This window comes from Canis lupus, chromosome 18, assembly GCF_048164855.1.
Source record: "Canis lupus baileyi chromosome 18, mCanLup2.hap1, whole genome shotgun sequence".
NCBI classification, from domain to species: domain Eukaryota; kingdom Metazoa; phylum Chordata; class Mammalia; order Carnivora; family Canidae; genus Canis; species Canis lupus.
Genome location: NC_132855.1, coordinates 42,193,483 through 42,216,135, shown reverse-complemented (window position 1 = coordinate 42,216,135; position 22,653 = coordinate 42,193,483). Strand labels below are relative to the sequence as shown.

The following is a 22,653-nucleotide window of genomic DNA, read 5'->3' as shown; positions in this document are numbered from 1 at the left end:
TAATAGTCTCCATTCTGCATTCTATTTTACTTGTCAAAAGGTGTCTGTCATCTATGGCAGCTAGGTCTGGGCATTTCTAGACCATGACCATGATGGAGATTCCTCACTACAATTCACCTTGGTGAAATTAGAGATTATAGAAATGAATTATTAAATGTTTCCAAAACACTCAAAATTTTAATGGACTTCTCTTGAGAAATATTTATGAAATTCATTTCCCATTGAAGGGGCTGTACAGTATTCTTTGAAGGAGAGCTGGACTGGGAGGTAGTAGACTTGGGTTCTTATTCTACATTTGGTGTTTGCAAGCTCTCTGACACTAGACAAATCATTTAACTCTCTGGGCTATGTTTCTATCAACTGTGAAATGAGGTGACTAGACAAAAAGGTCTCCATAAATGTTGCCTATAGATCTTGCCCTTTTTTCTTGCTGTGTTGTAAATTAGAATATCAGCATAGGTTAAAAAGTAAAGACTTAACTTTTTTTTTTTTAATTTTGTTTATTTATTCATGACAGACACAGAGAGAGAAAGAGGCAGAGACACAGGCAGAGGGAGAAGCAGGCTCCATGCAGCAAGCATGACATGGGACTTGATCCCAGGTCTCCAGGATCACACCCCAGGCTGAAGGTGGCGCTAAACTGCTGGGCCACCGGGGCTGCCCAAGACTTAACTTTTCTTTTTTTTTTTTTTTTTAAGATTTTATTTATTTATTCATGAGAGACACAAACACACACACAGAGAGAGAGGCAGACACACAGACAGAGGGAGAAGCAGGCCCCATGCAGGGAGCCCGTCGCGGGACCTGATCCCGAGTCCCCAGGATCACAACCTGGACCCAAGGCGGCACTAAACCACCGAACCACCCCGGCTGCCCCAAGACTTAACTTTTTACAAAGTATTCTTCTCTATCCCCGGTATCGAAATGAGTCTAGCTTATTATATACTGGCTATGGTCATTATTTCTCCAACAGCTGCCATTTGGCAAATTATGATAAAAATCACTTCGTAAAGTTAGTGCCAACCATTAGTGTGTTTTGAAGTAATCTCTTTCTTTATAAACCAAGATAAACTTAACAGGTGGTTTAGAAATGATGCCAATATACCTAATACTGAATTGACATTAGCTAGTGATGAATCTAAATCTATTAAATTCCAATTTAATATCATCTCCACCAGATCATACTACATAAATGTTTAAAAGCACTGTGAAACATGATGAAATATAGATCAATTGGGTTTTAGTTTTGTTAATGAAAGTGTTAAAATATGCTTATAATTTGTTTCATAGTCCTCTATGGTCAAATAAAGCTCTTGAGAATGAAGAAATTCTTAGACTGAATTATTCTTAGAGTCCACTTGGGCTATTGGTTTAAATATGATGGCATACTAAAAAGGTGAAAATATAAACATTTTACTCTTTGGGTGGAACATCTATAAAGTATAGTCATGTTGCTTATTGTAGTTGTATAAAAGTCATCTTTTTCTAGGGCAAAATTATATGATACTGTGAGAGAGCACAGTCTCTATCAATGTGAATTCTCATCTTACAAAAATATAGGTTTTATTTCCCCAAATTCCTTTATGTTCAGCACTATACATCCAAAAGCTATCATTCTTCTGTCAGATGTTGTATACATCCAAAGCTATCATTCTTCTGTCAGATGTTGCAGAAATCCCTAAAGGTCCAGCAACAGGTGTGAAAAGAGGGGAGAGGTCACCTATCCTAACTCCCATTTCCTGAGTAAGATAGGTTTATTTTTTAAACATCTTTAAAATGTGTGTTCTGGGATCAAGTTTATTATCCATATACTTCTCTTTGTTTTCTACCTGGAACAAGTGATTTAATCTGTATTTTGAGTACTGGGCCTTATATTTTCTGGAATTCACTTTCTTTTTCTCCCCCTATATATTTTTCTGCCAAATAAGCTCTTTTGGTTAAGGTTTCAGAGAGGGTAGTAAATAAGTGATCAGTAGTTTTAGTTTTTTTATGATAGATTTCAAGAGTTTTTTTTTTTTAAGGAAACAATCTAACAAATAGATTTAAATTTACCATGTCCAACTTATGCTTTAACTACTGTTTTTGTGTAACAAACTATCTTGAAATGTAAGGGTTTAAAACCACCATCATTTTATCTTTATTTCATGTAATCTATGAGTTGGGGGTTTAGGAAAGATGAACTGAATGAATCTTCTGCTCCTCGCAGGATTGGCTGAGGTGACTGAGTAGTACTCAGCTGATGGTAGGGTTTGTCTAGAGGATCCAGGTTGGTTTGCATGCACCTTAATGGAGATGCCTAGAAGGATTTACCCATTTGGGTTTGTTAGCCAGAGTGCCTATACATGGCTTTTCCAGCATGATGATCTCAGAGTGTTTGGACTTCTTATATGGCAGCTGGCTTCCCACAGCACTAAATTGTCCAAAAGACCCAGACAGAAGCTTCATGGCCTTTTCTGATGTAGGCTTAGAAGTCATTCAGTCTTTCTACCATATTCCACTGAATACAAGCATGTCATAAGACTACCCAGATTCAAAAGGAGGGAAATTTGATGGGGGGTGAGGGTGGTAAGGTCATGTTGTAGGAGAGAATGTGTGCGAGATAGGAGATATTGCTATAACTCTCTTTGCTATATTCCTTGGGAAAGTAAGAGAAATATTTTTTAGTAAACAAGTGTTCTTGGGACTTGGTTATAATGGTGCCAATAAATTAAGTTATCTTTAATATTTAAAATATTGTAAACCAGATTATATGAAAGTAGAAACATTTACTAAACTATATTATCTAAACTATATTTACTAAACTATTATCTAAACTATAAAACGGGTTAAATTTTGGGGTTAAAATGAAAACAAAGTCTTCATGGTGTATATCTGAAATCAGACTAACTCCTTCTGCAATAGTATATAATAATAGGGGGTAGATCACTATTTAACTCTTCTGAGTTTGTACCGTTATTATTGATTTTGAGTTTTCTTTCTGTTGGTAAAGTGGGGCAGTGTGGTGTTATCAGTGGCCTTGGGTTCCTACCTCTTTTCTACTTACTAGCTTTACCATCTTTGTAATTTGGTTTTCTTTCTTCTCTGAGCATCAGTTTCCAAGGCTTGGGGATCCCTGGGTGGCTCAGCAGTTTAGCGCCTGCCTTTGGCCCAGGGCGCGATCCTGTAGTCCCGGGATCGAGTCCTGCGTAGGGCTCCCAGCATGGAGCCTGCTTCTCCCTCCTCCTGTGTCTCTGCCTCTCTCTCTGTGTGTTTGTCTATCCTGAGTAAATAAATAAATAAATCTTTAAAACAAACAAATAAATAAATAAGACAGGCTTGTAGTGGAATGTTTACCTTCCTCGAAGTACTTAATTTTATCATTTGTTTTTAGACCCTACCTTTTATTGCATCAGGTCTTTTGTCGGTTAATTAAAAGATCTAGATTTCACACAGTTCTAATTCATAGATTTTTTTCCCCTTTAATCTGTAGGTCAGCGTATTTGAGATGCCTCTTAGATTGGTTATTGTCTTTTTTACTATATTTGCCCTTGAAAATCTTTTAGTTTTATTTTAATTGTACCTATTCTTTTGTACACCACAGGAGCTTCTTTGTATCCTATTTGTCTTGTTTCTTAAAGACATAGGGGCACCTGAACTGCTTAAATAATAATAATTAAGATTGCTTTTCACATAACACGTCAGCATTCATTTCTGTTATTCAGCATTTGATTGCAGTTTGTAGTTTATGTACTTACTGCTTTTGCATCATAACTTCATTCTTTATCTGTATTAGTAGAGTCAAATAGAAAAAAGTAAAATGCAAATCTTCCAATTTGTGTAAAAATGTTCTTGGGCAAAGAGATGTAAAGGAAATTTTCTGTAGCTCTAGTGAATCAATTTGGATAATATTAACCAATTTATCATTCACAGTCACAAAATAAATAGCTGTTTGCCTTTGACTATGTTTTTTCAACAGTGGTGCAATGAAAAGAACAAGATTTGGAAATCAGAGCCCTTTCTTTGCTGTCTATTAGTCATGACCTTATGATCCATCACAAGTGGATTGATGTTGCCTAAGGCTCTCTGTAGCCATATTTTCAAAATAGGCCTGCCTTTATTGCAGACAGTTTAGTTAGGGGAGTGAGAGGATTATTAAGGTTTTATTCTCTTGAAAAAAAATTTATTATGGTATAATATAAAAGTACATGCATCTTAATATACAACTCCATAAATTTCTAAATATATGTATACCACATAAATGAATCAGGTTAAGATACAGAATTTTCCACTACCCTCGAAGGATCTCTTGTGTCCTTTCTCATTCAGAACCATATTCTGAATGTAATGCTATTCTGACTTATATCACTATTGATTAGTCTTGCCTGCTTTTGAACATTGTATAAGTATTATTTTATGCCATTCTGAATTGTTTTGCTTTTTATTTAAAGTTTCCAGTCGTTTCTTACACATACCCACACACACACACACACACACACACACACACACACATATAAATATGTTGATTTAGTTGACCTGAAATTCCTGTGATCTGGTAATTGGGTCATTCTTTTGAATTTTCTATGTATACAGTTATGTCATTTGTGAATAATGATGGTTTTGTGTATTCATTTCTATTTTTTGTACTAGTTAAGACCTCTGGTAGAATTTTGAATAGAAGTGGTGACAAGGGGTGTCTTTATTGTATAGTGCTTTGTCATTAGGTATGATATGTGTGGTTGGCTTTTGTACTTTATCTCATATTAAAGAAATTCCTAAGAGATGAAGTATACTTTAAGTCAAAAAGTATTGCTAAAAATAAGGAGAATACTTTCATAATAAGAGTGTATTCACTAGGAAGGTATAACAATCCTAAATTTGTATGCCTCTTCTGACATAACTCCAAAAAAACCCAAAATATTTAGACTAGAAGGAGAAATAGGTCTATAATCATAGGAGTTTTTTGTATGCCACTTTTAGTGATTGATAATGGAAGCAGAAAAAAATCACTGAGAATATGTGTTTGACTAACATTTCATAACATTTGCCTCATTTGTGTGTGTGTGTGTTTCTGTGTGCGTGTTAGAGAGACACAGACACAATAATTAGAGAGTACATATTTTTTCAAGAGCACTCAAGAAGTTTATCAAAATCGATCATCCACTGTGCCATAAAGCAAGTTCTTTAAAAATGTCAAAGGATTGAAATCATAGAGTTCATATTCTCTGACCACAGTGAAATTAAACAGGAAGTAAATAGCAGAGATAATGAGAAAATCTACCAGTTTTTGGGAATTGAGCAACCTATTTCCAGTGGTGTAAGAAGAAATAATATTGAAGGTTACAAAATCTTTTTAAATGAATACTGATAAGAACCATGGCATCAAAATTGAAGATTTACCCAAAGCAGAGGGAAGAATTTCTAGCTATGAGTGCAGTTTTTTGGAAAAGAAGAATGTTTGAAAAACAGTGCCATAACCTTCCATTTCAAGAAGTTGCAAAAATGACAACAAGTTAAACAAAAGAAAACAGAGGGAGGAAAATGATGAGTAGAAAGCAATGAAGTAGAAAGCAAATGTATAATAGAATTCTATAAAACTTCTAACAAGACTGAGCAAAAAAAAGAAAACACAAATTACCAATACCAGCAGTTTAAAAGAGGATATCTAGGGAATCCCTGGGTGGCTCAGCGGTTTGGCGCCTACCTTTGGCCCAGGGCATGATCCTGAAGTCCTGGGATCGAGTCCCATATCGGGTTCCCTGCATGGAGCCTGCTTCTCTCTCTGCCTGTGTCTCTGCCTCTCTCTCTCTCTCTCTCTGTATGTCTCTCATGAATAAATAGATAAATAAAAATCTTTAAAAAATAAAAAATAAATAAAAGTGGGTATCTGTAGATCCTAGACATTAAAAATATAATAGTGTATCAACTATACTTCAATTTAAGAAAAAGAATACAACAAATGGGTAGCGATATAGATACATAATAAAATGATAGGAACAACTTTATGCTAATAAAGTTGACAATGTAGATGAATTGACCAAATTTCTTATAAAGACAAACTTAATAGGCTGACAAAATAAAATATAGAATATCTGAATAGACCTGTGTCTTTTAAAGAAATTGAATTTGTACTTTTTAAAAACATTTTCATCTCTAGACCTGCTGCCTTCCCTGGTAAATTCTACCCAACATTTAAGGAAGAAATATCAACACCAATTATTTTAGGTAATAGAGAAAGAAGGAATGCTTCATAACTTATTTTATGAAGCCAGTATTACACTAATACCAAAAAATAACAAGGACATTACAAAAAAGAAAAATTACAGGGGAGTTTCTCATAAGAACATAGATGCAAAAATTCTAAACACATATTAACAAAACACATTCAGTGGTATCTAAAAAGGATAATGACATCAGAAACAGGTAATATTATAGGAGAACAAGTTTGGCTAAATATTTAAAGTTAATTTAATTTACTAATTTATAAAATATAGGAAAAATCCCCTAAGAATCATCATAGTAGGTAAAGAAAAAAATTTGATAAACAAATTCCACCCTATTTCATAATTGTAAGAAATCATGTTTGTGTATAATTTTTACTTTTGATCTAATTATAGCCTTACATTTAAAATATGTCTCTTGTAAACAGCTTATAGTTATCTTGTTTTGTTTTGTTTTTAAATCCAGTCTGATGATTTTTGTATTTTGTTTGAACTGGGTTTTTTTTCTATTTCCATTTGATGTATTTATTGGCATAGTTCGGTTTAAATCCATCATATTGCTGTTTTATTTCTAAAAGTGTTATTCTTTTTCCATATATATTTTGTCTTTCTTTCTTTTGGATTGATTATGCATATTTTTTATTTTAATACTATTTTTTTCTCGGCTTTTAAAAAATAGATTTCTGTAGTAGTTACTGTCATTTCAGTATGTACCCCTATTCTGTTATAGTTGACTTTAGGTTAATATACTTCCAGAATAGTGCAAGAACCAACTTTGTAACTGCATTTATCTTCTCTTATGCATTTAGTATTTTTATATGTTCTTATCTATACTTTTACTTTCTATCTTATATCCTGTATACTCTTTATGTAGGGAGTTCCCTAAGCTGCTTTTGTGAGAAGTTTATGGGAGGGCTTCAGCTCAGGGGAGCTGGTACCTTTATCACTGTAATAGTTTTATATTTTTTTATAATAAATTGACATGAGCTTAACAGCTTAAAACAGTATCCATTTATTATGTCACAGTTCTGAGGTTAGAAGTCTGGATCAGCTTGTCTAGATGCTCAGCTCTTAGGTTTCTCACAGGGCCAAAATCAAGGTATCAGAAGGGTGGGGCTCTGATTCGAAGGTTTTGAGGAAGAGTCCACATCTGAGCATATTCAGGATGGTGATAGAATTCAATTTCTTGTGGCTTTTAGGACTGAGATCCCTATTTTCATGGTGGCTGTCGACTAGGGAACATTCTCAGCTTCTAGAAGCTGCTGTCTAGTCATTACACAAGACCACTTCCATCTTATTCCTTAAATTTTTTTTTAAGATTTTATTTATTTATTAGAGACAGAGAGAGAGAGAGAGAGAGAGGCAGAGACACAGGCAGAGGGAGAAGCAGGCTCCACACAGGGAGCCCGACATGGGACTTGATCCCCGGTCTCCAGGATCATGCCCTGGGCTGAAGGTGGCGCTAAACCGCTGGGCCACCTGGGCTGCCCAGACCACTTCCATCTTAAAAGCCAACAGTGGCACATAAGTTTTCTCATGCTTTGACACAGACAGGGGTATTTGACCCAGACACAGACATACACAGGAGAAAGTATTGTGAAGATTGGCAGAGACGAGTGCTGTGGCCACAAGCCACAGAATGGTGGTAACCACCATAAGCTGAAAGAGGAAGGAACAGATTGGTAGATGATGTACAGAGCTCCCTGGAGAGAGTGTAGCCCTGCTGATACTTTGATTTCAACCTAGTGATACTAGTTTCAGACTCTGGCCTCCAGAACTGTAAGAGAATACATTTCTCTTGTTGTTGTTTTAAGTCACTCAGTTTCTGGTGGGTTGTTTTGTTGTTGTTGTTGTTTTTTGTTTTTTAAGATTTATTTATTGGGCAGGCCGGGTTGCTCAGCAGTTCAACTCCGCCTTCAGCCCAGGGCCTGATCCTGGAGCCCCTGGATCAAGTCCCACGTCAGGCTCCCTGCATAGAGCCTGCTTCTCCCTCTGCCTGTGTCTCTGCCCCCGCACCCCCCCCCCCCGTCTCTCATGTATAAATAAATAAATCTTTATTTTTTTAAGATTTTATTTATTTATTCATGAGAGACACACAGAGAGAGGTAGAGACATAGGCAGCAGGAGAAGCAGGCTCCTCGCAGGGAGCCCAAAGTGGGACTCGATCCCAGATCCCAGGATCATGCCCTGAGCTGAAGGCAGACCCTCAACCTCTGAGCCACCCAGGCATTCTCTGGTGGGTTGTTATAGCAGCCACAGGAAACCATACAAAGTAGAATTGTTGGGTTAAATAGTAACTCTATATTTAACAATTTGAGGAACTACCACACTGTTTTCCAAAGTGGTTCTGCCATTTTAAATTTCCACTAGCATTGTATAAGGGCTCTAATTTCTCTAAATCCTTATTAACACCTGTTATTGTCTGTCTTTAACTATAGCTATCCTAGTGGATGTGACGTGATATCTTGTTATGTTTTTGACTTACATTTCCTTAATGGCTAATGATATTCAGCATCTTTTTATATGCTTATTGGTCATTTGTATATCTGTGCAAAAATGTCTGTTTAAAGCCTTTGCCCATTCTTCAGTTGGATTGTTTGTCCTTTTATTGTTGAATTGGAAGAGTTTTAAACTTCTGTAGTTTTAGTTTTTAGGTCTCTGATCCATTTTCGTTAATTTTTATATATGTAAGATTCGGGCACAGTCACTTTTAGAATATTCTCAGCCATTACCTCTTCAGAAGCTTCCGTTCATCCCATCTTCTCCATTCAGTTGCATGCATTCTAGATGTTTTAACTGTGTCTCATGTATCTTTTATGATCTTTTCTGTTGCTTCCATTTTTGTTTCAACTCGTGCTTCAGTTTATATAGTTTCTATTGATCTGTCCTTGAGTTCTTTAATCCTGTCTTCTGCTTTTTCTACTTCATGAGTTTTTAATTTGAGGTCATTGTATTTTTCAGTTACAGGATGTCGGATTCTGTTTTTGTTTTTGTTCATGATTGCAATTCTTTGAAATTCTCCTTTCTATTCATTTTGTACATCTTTTTCTCTATTTTATTTAACTTAATTATAATAGTTATCTTAAAGTCCCCTTCTGTTAATTCTAATATTTGGAGCAGCTTTTGCTTTTTACAGATTTACCCACTTATTGCCTCTTTACTTTAGAGATGTGAATTAAGAAAAAAGAAATCTAGATTTTTTTTATTTTTTAATTTATTTTTTTTTAAGATTTTATTTATTTATTCATGAGAGACATAGAGAGAGAGAGAGAGAGAGAGAGAGAGAGAGAGGCAGAGACGCAGGCAGAGGGAGAAGCAGGCTCCGTGCAGGGAGCCTGATGTGGGACTCGATCCTGGGTCTCCAGGATCACACCCTGGGCTGAAGGCGGCACTAAACCGCTGAGCCACCCAGGCTGCCCCTAGATTTTTTTTTTTAAAAGCAGATTAGTAATAACAATGAAGCTGTTACAAGAAGGGGAAAAGTAGGGCAGGCCTGGCCTTTTGTTTCCTGGGTCAACTGGAAGGAAGTAATTTTTCTGAACTGTCTGTATAATGTGCTGATTATTCAGGATAGACAGTAAACCACAATAACATTAAAAAAGAAGAGATCAGTGTGATGTAAGTGATTAGTGCAGTGCTGGCTATTTGGTAATTTAATTTGTAAATGCTTTGTAGAGATAGGCACTGAGCTAAATATATTTGGAGAGTGATAATTATCTTAATCTTGTGGCTTAGTAAGTATGATTAAGATCTTTGCTATTTAGCATAAAGCTTTAATTAGTATTAATGATCTCATAAACTTTGTAAATTATTTCTCTGTTTTTTGGCATTGATATATGATTAGCTAGGGATATTTTAAGTATGTGAATTGGTGAGTAGCTTTTAGTTTCATCCCTTAATAAAAATACCATTTCCTGTACATTCATTATTTTTGTAATATTGTAGAGAGATTTGAAGTTTAGTAAAGACTTGAGAATTTTTTTCTCTTAAAGATGATATTAACAAGTAGAAGTAAGGATGCCTGCGTGGCTTAGCAGTTTAGCGCCTGCCTTTGGCCCAGGGCGGCGTGATCCTGGAGTCCCGAAATCGAGTCCCACATCAGGCTCCCTGCATGGAGCCTGCTTCTCCCTCTGCCTGTGTCTCTGCCTCTCTCTCTCTTCTTATTTTATTTTAAAAATAAAATCTTAAAAAAAAAAAAAACACGTAAAAGTAAATGTGTTTGCTGTGTTGTTGAATGGATTCTCAAAGTTGATCATGATTATGATGATAATTCTCTAACTGTATTCTATTTTCCTAGTTCTTGTGTATTCTTCCTCTAACTTTTTGGAGTGTTTCTTTTCTTTTTTTTAAGAACACGGCTTGATGAACTGAGAATGTTTCTAGAGAATGAGACCTGGGAGCTTTGTCCTGTTAAGTCAAATTTCAGCATCCTGCAACTTCATGTAAGTGTTTCTTAGGAACAAATGGATCTTTCATTTAGTTGTCTTTAAAAAAAAAACAACGACATATTACTAAAAGATCATTTATAAAATCATTAAGAAATAGCACCTTGCATTAAGAAATAGCTCCTTGCTTAAAAGTGATTAATAGCCAGCCTCTTTTATAAGAGTGATGCTTTTATGTAGAGATGACAAAATCTGTCTCTTTTTATAAATTCACTTTATATACTTAAGGAAAACTCTTTTGCCTGATCATTTCCTTTGGTTTCAGAAGAAGATCTACTGCTTTAAGTTTTGTAAAAAATTAATCAGTTGTATTTTGATGGTCTTTAATGGAAAAGCTTATATTTTCAGGATGCTTGTGATTTCTTGTTTGTTTGTCATTTCTTAAAGGAACTAGTATCTTCTTAATTTATGTTCCAGCTAATAAATGTGCCAATAGTAAGACAATGCCTCAGAAATAAAAGAAGTACTTATAAACGATACCCTTAACTCATTTTTATTAGTTAACTGATTCCTTGAATCCTCATAGAATATGTAATCTGTGAAAATATTAACTGATTTGTTTTCCCTTGGTTGAAACACATCGGTAGATAAACACTCCTTGTGTGATAGATGGTGCCCTACAAATACCAAATGTCAAAACACAATGTATAAACTTAGATCCCTGTGTAGAAGGTCCAGTATGCTTAGATTTGCTTTTGGAAGGAATGGCTTTTTTAGAAGCAATTTTCTTATTCTAGATACATGTAAAGAATACATGATTTAAAGTTTTTAATAAGGATAGTTTTTATGCTTATATTGTATATAATAGTTTACTTATCCAGTTCTATCATATTCTTTTCCCAATGTGGAAATAGTAAATACAGTGAATTAATAAATGCTTTAAAGACAACAGAATTAACATTGATTTTAACGTTATTTTAGAATTCTTTTTTTTTTTTTTTTTTTAGATTTATTTATTTGAGAGAGAGTGTGCACAGTGTTGCAATGGGGTGGGGTGGGTGGAGAGGCAAAGGGAAAGGGAGAGAGAATCTCAACCAGACTGAGCTTGGAGCTCTATACTGAGCTGGGAGCCTGATAATAGAGCTCAGTCTCAGAATCCTGAGATCATGACAGGAGCTTAAACCAAGAATTGGACATTCAACCAATTGCGCCATGCAGGTGCCCCAACATTATTTTAGAATTCTTAAATAAAATGATTCCTTAGCATTATTTAGAATTCTAACATTGATTTTAGAATTCCTGTTTAAATAATTTTATTTGAATTTGTGTTTAACCATCTAATTATATCTGTGTGTATGAGCACATATACTTGATATAATTATAAAACATTTTTTAATGATACACACTTGAAATATTTTCACCCAAGTAAGCATTATCTCCTTTAAAGTAGTTACCTTGAATTTCCAGTTATGCAAGGTGGATAAAGATCTACTATGTAAGATTTTGCCTATAGTTAACCATACCTTATTCACTTAAAATTTTTTTAAGAGAGTAGATCTTTAGGCTCCTGGCTGGTTCAGTCACTGGTGTGTGCAACTCTTGATCTTGGGTTCGAACCCCATGCTGGGTATAGAGGTTACTTAAAAATAAAATCTTTAAAAAAAAGAGAGTAGATCTCAGATTAAGTATTCTATCAATGGTTTTAAAAAGTAGTTACTTTGAAAATTATTCACAACTGAGATACTGTTCTCTTGACACATGTATTCCTGTAGAGTCAGTTAAAAAACAAAATCAACTCATTAATTTATAAAGTTGTAAAAATAATGTTTAGAATTATAAAGTAATGGCATAATTTTTGAGCATTATGATGGATCTGATTTAATGTGTAGCTGCAGTTTAAAAAGAAAATAAACATCATTTGAAACTTAACAAACATAGTTTTTATGAAGATTATCTTTGAATATGAAAGATTTTAAATTTGGGATTAATATTCAAAAGATTAAAAGGTGTAAGAAAATGTATACCGGGACACCTGGATGGCTCAGTCTGTTAAGCGTCTGCCTTCAGCTCAGATCATGATCTTCAGGTCCTAGGATCGAGCCCTATGTTGGGCCCCTTGCTCAGCGAGAAGTCTGCTTCTCCCTCTCCCCTCTGCCTTTCCCCCCTGCTATGTTCTCTTTCTCTCAAATAGATAAATAAAATCTTTTTTTTTTTAAGAAAATAAAAATGTATACCAAATTTTTGTGAAAAATCATCAAGAGTTTTGTAATTCAGAGGAACTTTAGAGATTATTCCATCTCTTCCAAATGAGCAGTGTGCTCTTGAACTTGGCCCTGAATCCATCTGGACTACCTCAGTTTCCTCATCTGGAAACAGCTCTTTAGTTTTAGCATTGTGATTCTCTTACTGTATGTAGCTTGACTCTCTAATTTTATTGAAGAAATTGAGGCACAGAGAAGCCATGTGACATTCCCAACATTACATAGGAAGTTAATAGAACATAATGGATTAATGGCAAACTATAGGAACTAGATGACGTATCATCTGACCTCAGCATGTGTATTTGTGTTGTCTGCAGTGTGAAGAAAAAGAAATGAAAGTTTATATACATCAATATAACAAACATTTTGATGTATTTTTATAGAATACCTTAACTGGTGAAAACATATAGTTAATTATTAACAACAATTAATTTTTATTGTTACCTTTTTATTGCTTAAAACCATTTTCTGCTAGGTCTTTGCTGCTATGCTAAAATGTTTAGAATTATTCAAATTTAAGTTATTTTCAGAAATTTTCTGTGCAGTTTCATAAACCAAGCCAAAAGTAGCTTGATACAGATAACACTTTTAAAAAGTGATATCAGCAACAGAGTTGTCTTTAGGGAAACCTTTGAGCACATATATTCAAATTTCTGCTTTCAGATAACTTCCAGGATTTAAAAGTGAATAACCTGAAGAATCAAGATTAATTTTTTTTCACTAACTCAACATTTATATTGATGGAATATGTTATGTACTTGGATTTTATTGTTGTTGCTAAAAGGTATCTGGTTCCTTTTTTCATGTCCAGGAATTTAAATTCATGGAACAGTCTCGTTCCCCATCAGTTTCACCCAGTAAACAGCCAGCTTCAACTTCCTCAAAAACAGTGACCTTGTTTGAGCAGTACTGTAGTGATGGGAATCCCTTTGAAATCCAGGCCAACCACAAAGATGAAGAAACAGAAGATGTCCTGGCTTCTAATGGGGTATGTAGTGTTTTTAAAACCTACTGTGAAACATAAGTGAGATTTTCATATTGAAAAGTGTTCTACCCAGTGAGCAAGGTAATTAGCTAGATTTATTTATCCATTTGCTACCCACCTTCCTACCTATATGCTTAAATACCTGTGATAGCACTTATATAGTAATGGCTTTACAGCATGCTTTGTTGAAAATGTCCTTTTAAACAATACATTTTGCCTTTATGTTTACTTTGTGCTCTTACTAGATTGCTGTATGTTCTTACTAGATTACTAAATCGGGCAGGAGTATAGTTTCTTCACTCATATTTCTGTGATTTGTTTTTAGATGGATGAGGGAATAGATCATCTGCACTTCCCAGCTTCACTCTTGGGCATCCGAATCATTTTGCTCCATTCCCTTTATCTGAGAAAGAGTAGTGTCTTGCTTGGTTACCCAGCAGGGATGCTTTTAGGATTAGAAGACAATTTTTTAATACTTTGAGCAGTTCAGAAAACATAATATAAACCAGAGGTTGTGTGAGTTAATGGAAAGGATTTGAAGATAGATGAATGAATATGACCTTTATTATTTATTAACTGTGTGACCCTCAGCAACTTATTTTAACTTTGTGAGCCTCAGTGTTGCTGTATTTACAATGAGTGAATGTTTACTTCACAGTTACCTGTGTTTTTTCAATATTTAATTTGGATGGGTCCTTCTGATCTGCATCATTTCTAGAGGGGCCCTGTATGATTTTTATTTTATATTTGATGAAGATGAAGTGAAAACTATTCAGATTTGATGAAATTCTGTTGAATTTCTGAATGTATTTTAGTTTTGACATTTTCTTTTTTTGTTTGGTGAAGATACAGTTTAAAAAATATTGCCATGAAGTATATCGTTATTTTATTGTGAAGTAGAAGTTATTTCATAGTAATCCATGTTTACAATTATTATTTAGTGATTCTTAGTGACACTTTGCCTCTCTCAAGTAGACTAAACTGAAAGGAAAAAGTCTTTTCAGTATTTTTGAAATAATATATCCCTCTGTACTGATAATTTTCTAATTTAAATTTCACATAGCATTTGATTCTCATTTTCCAAGCAGTGGTGTTCTATAAAGTCTTCTCTGAACACTGAATTAGCAAATACAGAACCATCGTTCCCAAGTGAAATGCAGGATTAGGTTCCTGTGAGCCTTTGGTCACAACGTTTTCATTAACCAGTCGGTGTATAACCTTGTTTTATATGTGTCTTTGTTTGAAGACTTCTAAGTTAATGTATAGTATTAAACATTGAACTCAGAGCCAACAGTACTAGAATTCCTGCCTGAATGAAGCTTATTTAACACATGTATTTTTGCCATAAGGCATATTACAGTCTTGCACTTTGGAACACTAGACAGAACTTTAGTCCTACACTTAGGGGCCATTCTAAATAGGAAATCACCAGCAAAAAGCACAAATATTTTTAAAATGTGACACTAAATACATTATGAAAAGGACACATTTGTTTAAGTAGGAAAGCTGAAGCAAGAAGGCAGAGGGCATCACCTTGTTTGCGCTCAGCTAGGAATGTGCATTTTGGATAAGAATAACTCAAAAGTTTCTGCGTACTCTTTACATAATCATGAATGACTGTGAAAGTGTCACGAAGTATTAATGTTGGGGTCACAAATAAAATTTAGGAAGTAGGGAAATTTGCAAATACAGAATCCTCAAAAGTGAGGATCTCTGGTACTGTGAGAATCATGAAGCTCTGTCATTATAACTAGGAGATCCTGGTTTGTGCGGATCCTCTTTATGAATATTATCAGGATAACCTGGTGTACATGTGGGTGAGAATGCCTCTAATGCTCATTTGCAGTTATTAATGTGTAATCTAATCTTTCCAGGTATCACGTAAGTCATTGAGGGTCAGGGTCCACATCTTACCATGGCCTGTCACACTGCTTTAGGCTCTCAAAAACTGGTTATTGAATTAGGTGGCCAATTTCTTTCCATGTTGTCTTCATACTGGTCTCCTCAACTGGCATATGGGGTAAAAACTTTGTTATAGAATAGTTCTGAAGATTCAGTGGGGAAATTCATGAAAGCACTTAATACTTAACATTCAAGAAATGCTAGCTATGATTCTGTCATATTAATTTATACTATTAAGCAATCATGCTGCTGCTGCTTTCTTTCCTGTGCATGGATTCCACTGTCCTCCCCATGCTGGCATGGGGCCTTGGTGCCATAAAGATGATGACAGTGTTAGGAAGGCAGCCTTCCTTTCAAGAGGAAATCCGCCATTTTTGTCCTTGCTCTCAGTAGTTGCTCAGTGCTCAATATAATTTTCTAAGGCTCCCTTGGAATTAAATCTGATCATAATGAATTAGATGGGACATTAGCATGTGTGTTATAAGAGTTTATTACGCTGAATTAACATTTCCACAGTGCCAGAAATTGTATACTCAACCTTTTTATGGTGAATTAGCAAAATGGAAGTAAGTATGATGAAAACACTTGAAGGAAGAGAAGAGATTTAAAAAATAATTTTTTTGGTCAACTGTACACACTTTTCCTCTCCTAAGGCATAGCATGATGTTTGTTTTTGTTTTCTTTACATGGAGATTTGATTTTTTTGGGAGACATTTAGAAGCTTTTGTGGGGATAAAATGTTTGTATTTCATGTTTCTTTTTTTTTTCTTTTGAGCTGGTTAAGATGGATGAAGGAGAAAATAAAAAGTTAATATTCCTGATGGCAAAGTTAGAGATAAGTCATTAAGAACTTTCTTCCCTAAACTGCTTCTTAAAAATTGGTTACTCTTAGTGTGTTGAAAGACTCCAGAAAAGTTGGCTGTTCATGCCCATTACTAAATATACTGTATTCTTCAGTATGAATCTGATGAGCAAGAAAAAAGTGCCTATCAGGAGTATGACAGCGACAGTGATGTTCCTGAGGAACTGAAACGAGATTATGTGGATGAGCAAACGGGTGATGCACCTGTGAAAAGGTAACTGTTCTTAGATTGTCTGGTATTCTGGTATTTCATATTTTATGTTGTGCATTTAAATAGAGGATTTTATTTAAAGGTTAGAAAAAAGCAATCAAAACTTAAATATTTCTGTAGGTTATAATGTCAGGTGATAGAAATCAATATGCTTTAAAATGATTCCTGAAAGGTTGACAATGTAGTTTTTTTATTTTCGGATTGAGCATCATCAGAGGACTCCTAATTAGAGAGTAGTGGTTTTTGCAGAAAACTTCTGGTTTATAAAATTAGTATTGCCATTTGGAGCAATTCCTGTTTTGTGTAGGTTAGAAAACTCAAAGAGGGAAGTAGTTATTTGTTTTGTATGTGGAATTCCTGCCTCAGTCTAGTAAATACAGAAAGTCTCCACTCACCTTTCCAAGGTTAATTATATTCATTGATTGGGCCTTCTATTAAGCTCCTTCATTGTTTTGTTTCTGTGATAAACTGTCTTCTTCAAAAACTGTGATAATCACATAAGAATTTTTTGTCACCTTCTCCCTATTAAATGGGCCTGATTCTTATATGTAAATGAGTTAACTTCATGAGTATCATACATTTAGTATACTTACTTAATTTTTAATGATAAATTTAAATATATTTTGCCCCAAAGTACCTAATTAGTACCTATTTAATTTGAAACCCTGATTGATATAATCTGTCTCCTCAAAAATGAGCAACTCATGTGATTGTAGATATTTTAATTGGGAAAAATTGTTTCCATTGGTTTTTATGTATGTGTGATGTTTAAATCCATCTATGGTCCATTATGAACAGAACAGAACTGTTCTGTTAGACTTCTTCCTTGGAGGTTTCAGGTATATTTTGGCTAAAAGAAAAGCTGTAACTGAAATGAACACATAAGACAGTGTCTGCCAGTATATGTGTATATATTTGCATTTTTGGTAAGGTTATGCGGTTACCTTTCTAAAGTGTCCTAACTTACCACTAAGAACTATGAATAATATAAACTATGAACTGCATTCAATCAATATCAGTTCTAACTTCAGAGGGTCTCTTGAATTTATAAAAATATCTTATATTTCACTGCTACCATCCAGGCTCATGCAGAAATTATCTCTGCCAGATTATTGGATCAGCCCCCCCTTACCCTGGCTCACTGTCTCTATCTAGTGTTGCCCCCTCCTAATTCCTCTTGTATACAAATTTTAGATTTTTTTTTATTATTATGTACAGATTTGTTCATGTCATTTCCCTGGTTAAAATTTGCTTTCAAGTTTAGGTTCATACTCTCTAGATTTGATTGCCTTCAGTGGTCTGGCCTCTCCTTACCTTTTTTCTTGTCACTTTGCCCTCAGCCCACTGGTTCCCCATGCTAGCATTGTGAACTCTGTGCTTCTCCAAGCACACTCACTTCTTCTACCTCTGACCTTATTACTCATTGCCCCCCCCCCCGTTTTTTGTACTTACCATATAACTTTGACGTTTTCTTTGAACCTGATGTCATCCCCTACCCCAGACTCTATCATCTTACCTTAGACTTTAGATATTAAATTTAGATTATAAGGAGGGTATTTTTCATATTTATAAGTCTGAAATCAGGATACTTGGTACATTTGATATATAATCTCCCTGGAACATCTGTTTTTTTAAGGTGACATAACTTCTTTTAATGGTTGATAATTAATGTCTTAGAATCAAAGAAATACAGTATAGTACTTTATTTCTTTGCTTATGAATTTCTCTTCCTCTCTGGACTGTAAGCTCTATAAGGACAAGAGGATCATCTCTATATCACCACCTGTGATATAGGGTAACACTTTCAGTAACTGATTAGTGAATGAAGGATAGATTCTAATCTCAATAACTTACTGATTTACTAGTTGACAACCCTAATTGCAACTCTGTTTTGTTTTTCTGTATTAAGCGTTTCTAGAGAAACTCTAAAAAGCAGGAAGAAATCAGATTATAGTCTAAATAAAGTGAATGCACCCATCTTAACCAATACAACATTGAATGTAATAAGACTTGTTGGTAAGTAGTCACTTTTTTAAAAAAAACATTATTAGTTAAATTTGTTGACTTTTGTTACTTTATTGAGGTTTTCATTGTACATTCCAGTGCTCATCACAAGGGAGGTTTAAAGATTGTCATATGTCAATGCTTTCTCATCATAATTCTTCCAAATAATATAATACTAATATTATTATTAGTTGTTCTTTTTCAGTTAACTTCATAGTATTTGTGTCTTCTACTTTTTCTAAAATATTCCAGTTAATTGAAATGTAATGAAAAATTCTCTATGTGAGTTAGAGGTATGTGTAGGATAGTGATAGTACCCATTTTACATTTACACAATATTTTGTGCTTAATTGTTTCATTGATCTTCACAATCTTCCTGTCAGATAGGCAGAGTGAATAGTGATTCTCTGGCATTTTCAGACACAAGAGTTCTAAAAGCTAAATGTTCACACCATAGGAAGAGTTGTTCTTATTACAGATAAGACCTTTATTGATGATTTTATAGAAACAAATAACATGAAGAAATGCCATTTAAAATATTTAGGTTTGAAGATGATGTGGAATTTTTAATGTCAGTATTTCAGTATTTTATATGCCATCTTAACATTTATATCTCACAAGTAAGCCTGTAAATTTGACAAATAAGTCATAGAGATGTCTTCTCAAATTAATTAAGTCATCTATACCAGTCAGGAATTTTAATGTGTTCTATAAAAAAAAAATCTCTGTATTCTGTTTATATGGAGATGATAATGGCCTGCTGCCTACTTTGATTACTCTTGGCTCTGATAAAATGCTCTGTGTTATTGAAGATAATTTCTAAATTTCATTAATGAATAGGGTAAAGTACACAAAATGTTTCGTAGGAGCCCCACTTTCTTTAGGAAAAATAGTGGAAAAGAAGTAATGAGTTGGGAGGAACAGAAAAAGTATATATTTTCATGATACACAGAAAAATGTCAAATTCTAAAAAGTGTTTTTTGGCTGATCATTGCCAAGGAAATTAGTTTTACTTCTTTATCCAAGAGAGCTATCTGAACATAGCATGATGAGTTACTATCTGGAATTTATAGAACTAGAACTGGAAAGGTTCTGAGAGGTCATCTGATATAAATTTCTATAAAACTTAAGATTTCTTTATCTAATGCACCTAAGTTTTGGTGGCCAACTAGCCTTTGTTTCATGTCTCACAGTCACTGGATACATATTATTTGGCAAGACCACTCATTCTACTATGAGACTGATTTAATTGGTAGAAATCTCTTCCTCCTGATAAACCAGAATTTCTTTTTCTCTGTAATTCTATCTGTTGGCCTTAGTTCTATATTTAAAAGCAAAAAGAGTAAGTAAGTCTATACTTTCTTCTCCTATTCTTCCCTGTGATTACTTTTCAGGCATGGGTGGTAGTTACACTGTCCTTCCTTTCCTCATGCGCCCGCAGTTCATTCTTCAGGGTCAGTAACAACAAATTCTTATCTAAGGATTACTGATTGACATAGTGGACATTGTTTTCTAATAGTAGATTTAAGCAACTGAGAAAAGTTGCATTCTTATGGGCCTTTGGTAGGTCAACCCTATAAAGCAGAACAGTCCCAAATAAATCTTCACTCAGTGAAGAGAATCTGACCATTATAAACTCAGCCTTCACCACCACCAGATCTTTTACTAGAATTGCAATTAAGAAACAATGCCTAGTATGCTATTTTAATTCTCATGTCTTCCCATTGAGACCTGGGATTAGGTGCTGCCATTTATTCCCTCCAGTAGACTTTTATGCCTACCATTTTCTCTCCCTGGGATGTCTTTATCTTCAGTTTGTATATATTCATAAAATAGAACTTTAAGAGAACCACTCGCTAGGGGGTCTCCAACCAGTAAATGCTATTCTATTCCCCATTATTGCATAGAGGTGCTTGAAGATAATAAACTGGCAAAGGTAATGTCTTTTCTTATAAAGCCAGTAGTACAGTTGTGTAAATAAGATTGATTAATTTTGGGTGCCTGGGAAGATGAAGGAACTAATTATTCAATAGTTGGGAGGCACATTTTAGAACATTAAAGGCATATTTAAAATGTCCTTTTCAAGTAGTATTTATTTGGCAGGTAATTAGGAGAGATTAAACAAAAAAGTGTTAATGGGGCTTCCCAGCCCCAGGTGGTACCTAAATCTGTTAGAAAGGCCCAGGGAGCCATTCACAAGTGTGGAGAACTAATCAGAATGCTTGCTTGTGTAAAGAGAAAATTCTGTCAGCCTGACAATTTCTTGCAGACAGAAGCAGAGAAATTTTAAGGACTGTGTCTCATCATTGAAATAGCCTAGCTATTAAAGATTCTCTCTCCTGGAGGCAGCTTTTTTTTTTTTTTTTTTTTTTTTTAAGATTTCATTTATTCATGACAGACACACACACAGAGAGAGAGAGAGAGAGAGAGAGAGAAAAGCAGGTTCCATGCAGGGAGCCCGATGTGGGACTCGATCCCAGGTCTCCAGTATCACACCCTGGGCCAAAGGCAGCGTTAAACTGGGGCTGCCCTGGAGGCAGCTCTCACTTGAGCAGGTGTGATAGGTCTGAGAGGGGCAGAAGATAGGTTGCCAAAATTCATGCTTGTGAAAGCTACAGACCTTGGGACAAAATTATTACTTTAGCAGCTGAAAAAAATAACATACCAACACATCATGTGTCCGGATTTAACATGAAACCAGAATAAAGTTATCTTTTAAGAGACTTAATAATTTCATATTAAGGAAAAAAATTATCATTGTGTAATGTAGAATACATTCCAATATATCTATTTCTCTAAAAATACTTATATTTTATTTGTTATTCATATGAAATATTTTTAAGCCATTTTAAAACACTTTCTGAGCTGCTAGCTGTATATACAACATGATATTTTGAGACAGAGATCCAAGAAGTGTCATCTTTCAGTACAATGTACAAAAAAACATTGGAGATTTGGGGGGCTAAGATAGAATATGCAAACAATAATAAAAATAAACAACAATAAAGTAAAAGAATAAAAGCTAGCAGCTAGTGACTTAGGTAACACACTTACTAATTTATTACTTTGGTCCTCACTTTATTGTTCCATGTGTTCTTCTGAATTGTTTGAGCTGAGCTGACTTTTCCTTCCTTGCTTTTATGCCTCGTTTATAGCATTTTCAGTTGCTTTTATGTGCTGTTTATATCCATTGATGATGTCTCAACTTTGTGTGCTGTAATAACTGACATCTTTTCATCTCAGATTCTGCTCTTGCTATTCCTCATCAGATCGTCAGCTCCTACAGATGAAAACAGTTGGAGTCACCTTTACAGCATATAGAGCATCCAGCTGAGCACTTTTCACTTTTATAGGTGCCCAATGTACTGGACTGATAAACCTTAATTTTTAGAATCTTGAGTGTTGGAGAAACACTTTTTCCTCCTCTCTTGTCCTGATCCACAGTGGAAGAACACACGTTCAGCACCTTCTCTGTACCCTCGTATTTACTCCACTACATAAGAGTGTGGGCTCACTAATTGAGTTTCCCCCAGGGCCACTGTTCAGGTGGCATGGCTCTCTCTGTGCCCCCTGCTGATGAGCTGTGTAGGGCAGGTCCACTTTTCCTCTTGGTTGTTCTCCTCCATGCTGTTCCTTGGTTGGTTTCTTTGCTCGACATCCCTCTGTGGCTTCTCCCCATGACTGTACAGGACTCACGGTCTAGATTTTAGGACTATTGTTTAAACAGTACGTCCCCTGTGAAGCTTTTCCTCATCAGATTGGGTTTCTTTTACATAGCGCTCTATCCTTCTCCCTTATTGCATTCATCACAAGCATACTTATTTTAAAATAACAGCAATAGCTAAG

General features: G+C 34.9%; 1 protein-coding gene across 6 annotated transcripts in view; it reads left to right on the top strand.

Moving 5' to 3' along the window:
• The window catches only part of VPS50 (VPS50 subunit of EARP/GARPII complex), a 133,150-nt gene that overhangs the window by 75,955 nt on the left and 34,542 nt on the right, over nucleotides 1-22,653 (top strand). For all 6 annotated transcript variants that reach the window (XM_072784173.1, XM_072784171.1, XM_072784172.1 and 3 more), the window contains 4 exons: nucleotides 10,549-10,639; nucleotides 13,655-13,831; nucleotides 16,688-16,806; nucleotides 18,713-18,819. In XM_072784173.1, the coding sequence (XP_072640274.1) occupies nucleotides 10,549-10,639; nucleotides 13,655-13,831; nucleotides 16,688-16,806; nucleotides 18,713-18,819 (494 nt within the window). The remainder of the gene's footprint in view (nucleotides 1-10,548; nucleotides 10,640-13,654; nucleotides 13,832-16,687; nucleotides 16,807-18,712; nucleotides 18,820-22,653) is intronic.